Source organism: Nicrophorus vespilloides, unplaced genomic scaffold (genome assembly GCF_001412225.1).
Source record: "Nicrophorus vespilloides isolate i.1.1-1 unplaced genomic scaffold, Nicve_v1.0, whole genome shotgun sequence".
In the NCBI taxonomy this organism is placed as follows: Eukaryota; Metazoa; Arthropoda; class Insecta; order Coleoptera; family Silphidae; genus Nicrophorus; species Nicrophorus vespilloides.
In genome coordinates, this window is record NW_017099418.1 from 88,611 (window position 1) to 100,748 (window position 12,138).

The following is a 12,138-nucleotide window of genomic DNA, read 5'->3' on the forward strand; positions in this document are numbered from 1 at the left end:
AAACGCTTGTAGCGAATCCGGACTCTGTGAGGTATTGATGTACTAATATATTTAAAGTGCTTAAATAATGATATTGTAACATTATACAAATTAAATAAACAAGCATAAGTATATTTACTTTTTGTACCTAAACATATAAATCAAAGATAACTTTGATAAATCACCAAAATTCAGAAAAAAATATATACAAACAAATATTTCAAAGTTGAGATAAACTAGATTTATATTTGAAACTATACTTGAAAGCTTAAGTCGATTGTTATAATTCTCACTAAATATTTAATTCCACTCACGAATCTGTTTTATTATTTACAAGTTTATACGGAATATTCATCGCATATTGCTTATAAAAATACCAATATTCTACAATGTAACACATAAAACTTGATAAACTGTTACAACTTAATTTAGAAAAACTTCTGACGATGTTGAAGCTTTGTAAAATATTTTAATATTTATATAACAATAACAAAACTTCTACACTAAATCTGAAAATATATCAATATGTGAATATGTAATCATTGCTAAGAAATGCATTATTATTGAGATCATTAATGCAGTTATTGTCAAATTTTACCGACTTAATACATTTATTAAAATAAATGGAAATTATGTAGAGAAATTACAAAATGATGAAAATTATAAATATTAAAATAAACTAATTTTATTATACCTATATATTGTTATATAAAAATAATCTATAGAAATAAATTGATCCCATGGAAACAGACGTGACGCAGATTCAATTTCTAAGTTCGCATTCCGTCCTTCCAAACTTACGTTTCTAATTCGATTATGCTAACAATATGAAGTTGATGATTTCATTAAGTACGATGAATGACGAAATGCTACGTAGTAAATTGGCGTTGCGTAATGTAATTTCCTGCTCCATATTTCATATCTCATCGCCGTATGTATTTTATCAACCCTTAGCCGAAACCATTTCGGTCGTAATGGGAAACATGTGAACCGTTTGACCGAGACGTATATTTTTTTTGCACACTCTCTATCTGTCGTTGATGTCGAGTTGCTCGACGAGACAACGCGTCCATTCAATTTAAATTAAATATAGATACAAATGCGTTAGCTCGTTCCATTTCGCAGCAAACGCAAAATAAATGTAAAAAGTTGCAAATTACTAGTCTAGACAAACAACAATGAATAAAATAACTTTTTTCATCATATATTTAAATTCAACAAATACCTTTTTTACTAATATGTAAGAGTGCAAGTTTATCCATTTTATTATTATTATTTAGATCTTGTACTCATTTATCATGGATTCATCGATGTTTTCCTAATACCCCGACTTACGACGATTTGTATTAACATCATTAATTATATCTAATCCTTATTTCTAATCCTTCTGCTAATCCTTTGGCCATTTAAATGCAAGCAAAATAGATCAAATCTTTTGGATGCAATCATTTATAATATATTCTTTCTTATTTGGTAAAACAAATGAAAGTAATTATTTGTATTTCTGAATGACTGTTGAAAATGTAGATGTTTTAGAAAATGGATAAATCATTTCAATGAATAAATAATTCATTCATTCAATGATGATGATAAAAATGTGAAAAATATAATTGTATAAAATTATATTAAAATACGTATAGACAAAGTCAAATGTAAAAAGGTTGAAAAACGTTGGTCTAAACTTTCTGAAGAAATCGTAGAAATTGAGCATTCATTTTTTAGACAAATCTAATTGAAAAAACTTGTATTTTATTGGCAATTTAATTCATTTTCATTTTTATTAATTATATATTAACACATTTTAGTCTATGTAACTTCTGGCTATTACTTTTTTTAAACTATTTTTAATAATAAACATTATAATCATATAAAACTTTCAAAAAAAGTTCGGTTCAAATATTTAAAACAAAGAATAGATATTAATTAATCATGGCTTTCTTAATATCATCCACTTTTAATTATAAACCATTGTATGTTCAATGTTGTCGTATGCAACTACTTAGTATTTATTACATTTAATTTCATTTAATAAGTTAACTTTTCAACATAATCAAATAAAACTTTCAAAAATTACATTACATTTCAAATATTTGTAACAAGGTCTAATATCTAATTAAAAAAGTATTGTATGTTCATTATAATTTTCTTAGTTTGCATTTTTTGTCAATTATAAAACTTTATACTTTAAAAACATAACTTTTCACCTACATCAACATAATGAAATGAAACTTTCAGAAATTGAATCACAGTTCAAATATTTGTAACAAATAATATATCTATTTGTGTGTATAATTAGATTTGCAGCAACGAATATCGCATGAATGTTTTCGCGTTCAACGGCAGCGGCAATTAATACACCTCCAATTTAATTTTCATCTCTGCGTTTTGTACGGAGCGAGAATTAACCGTATAATATGCAGCTTGGATACAATTATTGCGGTTTTAATAACGCTGACCTATATTTTGCGCAGTGCTTCTTGCATCGCGCTAATTAAATATTGAATATAATTCGTGCGCGTTATTCGATAAATTGCGGTAGAACGCAGGATTCGAACGCTCCGCGGAGAATGCATTTGATTAACATTAAATATAAAATATACTACCAAATTCTATTGTTCCCGCATGACTTGCATACGTGACATTACCATTAAATATGTCATTTGAGAATAATTTTAATAAATTTATAATTACGTTATAAAATGTAAACAGAGTTGGATTACAATATGGATAAAAATATTTAAACTTCAATAAACTTCAATTATTAAATCATTATCTTAAATATTTTTTTGTCTTTGGTCTTTGATTCTATCAGAAAATTTTAATCAATTTTACAATTATGAAACAAATTACTAATATTATATATAAGCAAGAATTTTCACAAATCAATTATTTGAATTTCAATTGTTTTTCCTTTTTGTTTCTTTTGAAAATATTAATTGAAATTATTAATGGTAACAATAATCAAATAGAACAGTAGCTGATCTACAAAATTACATCAAAATGCTACTCACAACGCAAGTATTAAGTTAATACTGTTGTTCTCTGTATGTAAGAGTTTTAATTGTACTTACATTATCTGACAAAAGCAGCAATAACTTCGTGACACAAAATACATTTGTTTTCTGTGATTGATTTTGTTTCTCCATACTTCTGCGATTTATTTAACACAAACCTGTGTATTTTATGTTGCCTACCATTAAATATTTTTTTGTATGAAACACATTTAAATATTTGTATTTAAAATGATTATGATCAATTAGACTAAGATATGTGAGGTGCTGCAGATGGCTTAGAAGAAAAAACTAGGCAAAGGCAGAATTGGAAGTTCTGCTAGATTCAGAAAATTTTGTCAGTGAAATGCTGAAGAGTGCAGAGAGCTCGGAGATTGTAGCAGCATACATAAGAGAGGAGCTACTGACTAAAGAAGAAAACAAGAGACAATCAGCATCGCAAGGTAGTACAGTGATACATGTCCTGCGAGCTGACGAAGAAAAAGAGAGGTTTTAGTGCGGTAAGAATCCTATAGTACCACGACTCCACCTGTGGTTTCTATGTAAGGTTTCCTCTCCTCTACAAAAAAAACTAAGATATTTATAATTATGAAGAAATTATTATTCTAACAAATCCTATTTACATGGAAAGTTATGAAAACAAGAGAAATTCGTTCTAAATTAAGAATTTGAAATATATTTTTGTAACTTTGGAACTGCAAAAAAACTGTCGTTCGCTCCAACCGGATTATTAATAACTTAAGTTACAATTGCACAATTCGTATATCTCTCAACGTGTCTCTTCAAATAAATATATATATTTGAATACATCCGACGATATAAACCGCGATTTATCACGAATTTAATATCTGCGAAGTTCGCATTTGCTCCAACACTTTCGTATCTATCTATCTATATACATTTCAAAGAACTGTCGGCTTACTTGAACGCTCTTTACAAATCTTTATTGACTACTCGTAAATTTTAGTGCCATTAACGAATAACCACATTTCTGAATAGCTTTCTTCGTACATTCATTTCATAAAGTTTTCACAAAATTACGAAAAAAAAATAATAATAAGGAAGATGAAAAGTAGGATGTAATTGGAATGAATGAATGGTGGTTAATTAAAAAGTACATGTAGAATGGTTGATTTGATCTTTCACTGTATTTTAAGGCATCTCATATTAATGAATACAATAATAACATTATTAATTAAATATTAATTATTATCCATACGTACGAAATAATAATTAGGCATTGAGATAATAAACGGTGGCGCGCGCGCACAAAAGACACATTCCCTTTGCTTTGCAGTAGAAAATAAAAAGAAATCGTAATAATAGTAGTAGTAGTAGTAATAATAATAATAATGTAAACAAAGAACACAGCTGCCCTTCGGAAAAAAAAATACAAATGTAGTCAACAAAATAAAACATTCTATACTTTATACACATTATTAATTGTTCATCTTCGCATTTTTTTGTTTGCTTGTTTGTTTATCATAACTTAAACATTTAAAAAGGCATTTAATGTCTACAACAATCTGTACAGTAATCGTTATATACCGACATTACGTGGGTATATGGCGTGTCTATATATATATATTTATATGATATAGTTATTATTAAATTATTATTATTAATATGTAAATAGTAATATCAATTCCAATCGAAATAAAAAGAAAGAAAGAAAAATAACATATAAATTTATCGACTATATACAAAGAGAAGGTTTACTTGAATTAAATATAATATTTAGCGTTGATGTGTTCCCTGGCCGATGGAGGCCGCCCTGGTCCCAGGTCCCGTAGGCTACACTTGGCGGCCGCACACGTGGAATGTCTCTTTTTCTTTTCTCTATTATTTATGTATTCATTGTTTATACTTCATCTCACATCTCACAACAACCAAACGAAGCAAATGGTTCATCGAGCGGACCTAACATGCGATAACAGATTTAGCACCGAATTTTATAGACTAGAAATTAACAAAATTATTATCAAAAATACATTCCTTTTTTCCCCAAAGAACAAAATAAAAAAACCGAAAAAAAAAACATCCATCATCTTCTTCATCATCATCATATTCTGATCACTCATGCAAAATACATTCTCTTATCCATCCCTGTCTATCAATTATATCTCGTATATTATATTAGGCCAATGATTGAAACATTTCTTTATTTGGTGATGGGGAGGGGGCGCTCTTGTGAGTTACAACAACAGTAAGCTATGTACTCGGAATCACACATCAATATGGAATAATGAAATAAAAACGAAAACAAATCAAAACGGTGTTTGCGAATTATCGATTTTACGCGGCGAAATCCACTTTGTCTCCCCACGACAAAGCCATCTCGGAAGCGGGCTGCGGACGGAACTCCTCCAAGCAGAAAGGATCGAAGGGTTCCTGGGCTATGCCCATCAGAGGATCGTAGATGAGATCCTGCTGCATGCTATTCACACTATTGTTATTATTATTGTTGTTGTTATTGTTGTTGCACTGTATATCACTGGGAAGGAGCGATTCCAACCAATCGTCTGTATCCATTGGCACAACCGTATTGGACGACGTGAGCACATCATGATTGTTCATTATATGCTGCTGCTGTTGCTGCACTTGATTTTGCTGCTGCTGTTGTTGCTGCTGATGACCGCTCATCTCAATCAACTGACTGAAATCCATATTCTCTAAGGAATCTAAAGTCTCCAATAGATCGCTCGTGTCCAACTCGAGACCCGATTCAGGACTGTTTATCGGGTAAGCAGGCTCATTGGGTTTACCCGAGTTTGGAGTGATCGGCTCCTGGGCGGCGCTCGCTGGTAACTCGCCGTTTTTAATGAGTATTTCGAGCACATCGTCCACAGACTGACTTTTAATGTTAGACTTGACTTCCTTCTTGATGGCTTCCTCGTAAATCGGTGGTGGTTTTTCCTCTTGCACCTCGTTCGCAATGAAATAATTCCTATTCCCTTTGACCCTGTTCAGATGATTCAAAACTAAAGCAGCCGTGTTGTGATTGAGGAGCAGTTGGTTATTCTTCTGGTTTTGAAAGGCGACGTGCTGCTGCTGTTGCAATTTTTGCTGCTCCTCGTTGTGCAGCGCTTGGAAATGTTGCATCTGTATGACCATGGGCTGCTGCTGCATCCTTGCCTGTATGTGTTTCTTCAGCGCGAAGGACTGGGCTTTCGGCTCAACCATCGTCGCTGCTTGCAGCTTCAGCTGCGATAGCGTCAGTTCCCTTTGAAGCTCCTCGATTTGCCGCTTCTGTTCGCGCACAATTTCTTCCTGGGTTTTAACGTCGTTATGCATTATGGTGGGACTCAAGGGATTGCAAATTTCCATGGGTTCCGATTTTATATCCGTCTCTGTCTTTATCGGAGATCCTCCACAGATGTCGGTGTGCTGCGAACTCTCATCGGCGGATGAAGGAACCATAGAGCTCGTATCTTGATTAGTGTTGTTGTTTAAATTGCTTTTTAAGCGCTCGATTAGATGGGGTTTAGAGCCGGAAACGGGGAGGTTGCGTCGCTTCAGCTCCGCCTTTAAATCGCTCACTTTCATGTCCTCTAATCTACCCACTAATCTAGTCGGATTCACGGACGTCACCGAATCCATGGAGGGTGCAGGTGAGGGTGAAGCCGAACTGTTGCTGTTGTTATTACTAATTGGCTGACAGGAACTCTCGGAATTCGGCGATTTTTGCGAGGCGGGTAGGATTATTTGTGGGTATTTGTGTTGTAGTTGCAACTGGAATTGAAGCAAAAGTGTTTGCTGCTGAAGTAGTAGGTCGTAGGAGCTTTCGCCGGGAAGAGCGTTGTTGGGAGTGTTCTTCTGGGCGCTCGGTGGTCCTTTGTACTCGTGGAATTTGATCGTTCGCGTTTTTGGGATGGCTTTCGATTTTGATTTCTTTCTGTTCTTGTCTTTGCCGGGAGCGTCGGATCGAACGGGCGATTGAATCGGTCGAGGGGTTAATGGAAGTGGAGGAGCTGCAGGAGTAGGTGGCTGAGAAACTATGGAAGGCACTGGACTAGCAATGGATGATAAGGGACTTAAAGTGGAAGTAGAGGAGACTAAGGAGGCTGGACTAGATTGCTGGGAGTGGAGTAATGGAGCCGCAACTGACCGACACAGATCCGCAAATATTTCACTGTTGTCTTTCACCACCGGCGTCGTCCTAGTAACCACCAACGCTGTGGCCGTTCCTTCCGTCACCGTCGTTGGCAGCAAAGACACCACGATCCCGGCAGATTTCGCGGCCGTTTCAAGCACGTCCAGGGAATTAGAGGCCGGAGGACTGGCAGAAACATTGTTGTCCTCCGAACTCTGCGAGTCATCCTCGGGGTTGATGTAGCTCAATGGATGTTGCGGTCTGTTCAGCTGGCCCTCGCAGGTAGCTCTGTACGGAATGTGCCCCGATTTAACCGCATGCTCGATGGTCTCCTCGGTGTGCAGAATATTCTTTTGTATAAGTTCGAGCGGTCCGGGTCGATGGGACAGCTGATCATTCAGTTGATCCGCAAGACGGGCCTTCTTCAGCATCCGCTGTTTTTCCGCCAAGCTCGGATCGACGTTCGGATCCGCCTCCAAAATGTGTCTGCTTTCCAGTTCATACCGCGACGGACGTTGCTGGATCTTGTTCTTCAGTAAATCCCCGGTCTTAGCCCGCTCCAATTGCCTGCGCTGTCCGTGGAATGCCGCAGGCGTCTTTAAAGCTACAAATCATCACGAGAAATTGATTGATACTTTCTTCACTTTCATCGGGGATATAAGATAAATGCGATAAACACTTACGAGGCATTATTCCTTGAGCTCTGAGTTCCTCCGCGGGCCTCCTGAGCATGAGCTTCACCTTTAGGGCTGCAACAGCAAAATAACACTGGACTTAAAAAAACAAAAAATAATATATTACAGAATAGAAATGTATACGTAACCGGCGCACGTACGCGTGAGTTTCCCGTTTCCGATCCTGACCTATCTTCAGGGTCAACAAACAAAAACATCCACACGAACAACACAAGCACACTACTTACATTCTTTATTTTGTTCCTTGGATTTGAGCAGCGGCGACGTATCGACGATCGCCTTGGGAGGAGATTCTCTGGGGGTGGCGTTAGATGTAGACATCCCTGTTGATCCTCCACCTCCTGCTGCTCCACCTCCTCCGCTACTGCAACCGCCTCCGCTGCCGCCACCCTCGGCCATATTCGATTTGAACCACTCCGGATAAAACGCGGAAATTGTTTCCACTAGATCACTGTCCAACTGAAGCTGCCAATACCCGGAACCAGATTCACTCCGGTGACTGGACTCTACAAAGAACAGAGAGAAAACAAACGCAATCAATTCTCAAGTCTCATCTTAAGGGCACACAAACGACGAATGTCGCACTTATAAAATGAACACGTACTCCTTCTGCTTCGTCTCTTAAACTAGATCGACAAAAGACTTTAGAATCCATCAAATAAAACCAAAAAATAATAGCAACAAGAAAGAAATAAATAAACGTATGCTGCTTGTTTGCTGGACAGTCACGTATTTGAGACGACTATTCGCTCGGTCACCGTTTTGCAGTTCTCACCTACATGCATATAGATATTATAGATATGCAAATCAGGGAGAGACGCCATTCGGAACGGATGTGGACAAGACAAGAGGCTACAATAACACGTGGGCGGTTTCCAATCGTTTCTTGCACCTTGAGAAACATTGTAATTTAGAATGGTTTCGCTCATTCCCCGCTGCTCCAAGACGAATAGTAAAAATACGATCGCGTTAATTAGCATAATCACAATCTATGATCCATGAAAACCGCGCGTCGTGGGCGTTGCGGCGCTACGAACGACGCTTTATCTATCGATGCAGAATGGACGACGGGTGTGTTGCAATAAATCAGCTAAAAATATAATCCCTCCGGCGGATAGTTAATGTAAACCGTGTTTCCTCCCTCCCTAGCCATCGCAATTATCAACAATTCAAATTACATGTTTTTCCGCGATTCAACTTCTTTTTCTTTCACTCTTAGAGTGCGCGCAGGGCGTATGGTAAGGTCGGGCGGGGCGCGGAGGCGGCGCTCATCTGTTTTGATGCTCGCCAGCTGGACCATATGGGCTGCACTATTTGTATGAAACCGGGGGACCGATTAAAAAGCGTGCGGAAATTGAAAATACGCTCTGCGAAACGAACAACTCCCTACTAATTGCCCATTACCTTTCAATCCTATTACCTATTTATAAACAGGTTATATTATGTAAGCATCTGTTCGTTATTTTCATTACATCCACGTTCATTTATAATCTATAACCAAAAGGACTTCAATAATCAATCAATTGACAGGAAAATCTCACAACCATTATAAACGCATTAAATACATCTAATAATCCGACGATACTTATCAAATAACGCTACGATTGCGTTGTCTCTAATACAACTTGTTGCGCAAATTGTGCATATCTTGTAGTCGGAAAGACTTAATGATTATTTCATACCTTCTTGTCTGCAATTAGAGACAGGACACGTGTATTAATACACATAATTTGTCTTTAATTATGTTACATAATTTTCTTACCAACATAATAGCTAGTAAATTTTCAGAATAATCATATTATATTTGCAAATATAGCCCCTTCTGTGTGTGTTGTATTATTGTTTGGAAACAAATTAAGAAGTAAACTCACTTTATTTTTTTCTTACTAATTCAATTATTATTTTAAATGCAATATCAAATTTATTTCAATGATTATTTATTATCATTGTAAACATGTCATACAAAACATGTTTAATCCATTACTATATTAATACATACTATATTGAACACTCTCAAAGTTTGTTATAGTTGTAGCATGCATTAATAAATTTAAAAAAACAATAATAATTTATTATTTGCATATTAAACTGAAGGTTGAATTACATTATTTTTTTTCGACAACTACATAATTTATTGTATTTTATTTTCGTTAAAATGTGTGGGATCTAATTATGACCAATAACTAAAACATTATTAATTGGTTTGACATATAATCGAAATTAGATTAGAATATTGCGTTGGAATTTGTCGAACCAATTATTTCATTGTTTTGTGCATTGGCGTATAATTTGCATACGCATAGTGACGACATTGCATCGAATTCGAAGTTTCGTTATGTGTTTACATGGTATATAGATTGTAATACAATTTAAAATGATTAATTATCGCGATGCGGTTGAACGCTCGGTTAATTGCACAGCTAATCCGCAAATTACAAAATTAATTAATTATCGGTATAATTAAAATCGAAATATCCGGCCACTACTATTTCATTTCATGCATCATATAACATTCTTACTGATTCATATTTTTTTTAGCATCCAAGACAATGTTCATATCATTATAAACAATTATAATAATCTCGTTACGATCTTTTATTACGGTGGAATTTCAGGAAAGCAAAGTCGTAAAATTAAACTCATTTCATCCTTCCTCCTACGTAAAGAAAACAAAAGTTTTGCAAATTTATTTTATTTCATATATATTTTTTTAATATCGATACATAAAGATGTTAAAGTGACCCATAAAAAAATACACTCCTTCAAATGATTAATAATACATAATGTACTTTCTTGTGTCTCGCATACTAACGAGTTTAAAGTTGTTATCCGGAACAAATTCTACCTGATACCTTCCCGAAGAAAACACGTGAATAACAACGAAGATTTCACCGATTGCTGCGGAAGTCAAGGTTTCATTTCTCCTCCGTGGGTTCATTGAGAAGGCGAACGGAAACGTGGATGATGAAACAAAATCTAATGTATGAACACACATCTCAAGAACTCTTTGGAAGCTGTCACTGTCATAGTCATTTATCGAAGGTTACGCTCTCAATTGCATCAGAAAGCTACTGTATTTCAATATTATAATATTAATAAACTAATCTTATTAATTGTATTGTATTATTTGTTTATACCGTTAATTTGTTCATAACATTAATCAATCATAATTTACACCACATTATATGTAAGGGATTTGGTTAATTACCAATAATTCAATTAGATACATTCCTTTCAAATTCACACTTTTAATCCCAAAATACAAAACTAATTTATCAGAGTGAAAAATCACTATCAATTATCTGCACAGTTCAAAGTATAGTAAAAATAATGAAAATTTTCATGAACAGGTGAGGTGAGGTCATTAACGTTGTTACATAACAAATTTAACTGAATTCTCTTGTGTGTGTGTTTTCTTACTTTTCTTGTTCCTTATGCGCTCGGTGTTTACAAAGCATAACTTCGAAACGCAACGCTAAGACTACGTGAATTTATTATGAAACTATAATTAAAACCGAAAGCCGGTCGACCATTTGTCATCTGTGCTATGATGACACCGCATGTAAATTGCACCGCTGAATTAACTAAAACATCTTAAATTATTTGATTTATTTTTTTCGTCACCAATAAATATTACTAATAATAATGTTATATTGTATAATTAAATTTAAAAACAAAATTAATTGACTGTAGCTTTGTTTTAATAAACAAGATTAAGAGAAATAATTTATTTTTATCAAAATATATCCTAATCTAATCATAAAGTCCTAATCTAAACAGATTTATTAATATATTTATTTATTAATACCAGAGTGAAGATGTGATTAGTGTTAAAATTTGTTCTATAAATATAATCTTCCGCATATGTTGCTTAACTTTCATTATCTTGCAACCATCGAATACTCAAAAAAGTTTCATACTAAAATAATTAAAGTAGATCTGATTAAGTTAGTTAAGTCTAAAATAACTTCTCGATATTAATCATTAAAGGATAAAGTCTTTAGCGGATTAATTCGTGACCAATGAGAGTGAAAGAAACCCTAAGCACTGCTCGCTTTCTGTACATTCTGAGCATTTCCTAACGCAAAATCAGGTTACACAATCACCGAATTTATGGACCGATGAAAACGTGCACTTTGTCAATTAGCAATATTCATAATTATCATCAAACTCAACTACAATTCAAATCACATAAAAAATAATTATACTAAAGTTAATGATATTTCCATTATTATAGTTTAACAATGTACAAAATAAAAATAATGGACAGTAATACTTCGCATTCATCTGTTTGAAACCGGACTAATCGAATAATCTATTTATTTTGCTCCATTAAAATTGTTTGGTTTGACATTTTGAA

General features: G+C 34.5%; 1 protein-coding gene across 2 annotated transcripts in view; it reads right to left on the reverse strand.

Moving 5' to 3' along the window:
- Positions 1-4,850: 4,850 nt before the first annotated feature.
- LOC108564483 (MKL/myocardin-like protein 1) overlaps positions 4,851-12,138 on the reverse strand; it is a 35,727-nt gene continuing 28,439 nt past the window's right edge. For both annotated transcript variants that reach the window (XM_017923547.1, XM_017923545.1), the window contains exons 2-4: positions 8,006-8,284; positions 7,767-7,832; positions 4,851-7,687 (exon numbers count right to left, since the gene is read on the reverse strand). In XM_017923547.1, coding sequence (XP_017779036.1) covers positions 5,286-7,687; positions 7,767-7,832; positions 8,006-8,177 — 2,640 coding nt within the window. In that variant the 5' untranslated portion in view covers positions 8,178-8,284 and the 3' untranslated portion in view covers positions 4,851-5,285. The remainder of the gene's footprint in view (positions 7,688-7,766; positions 7,833-8,005; positions 8,285-12,138) is intronic.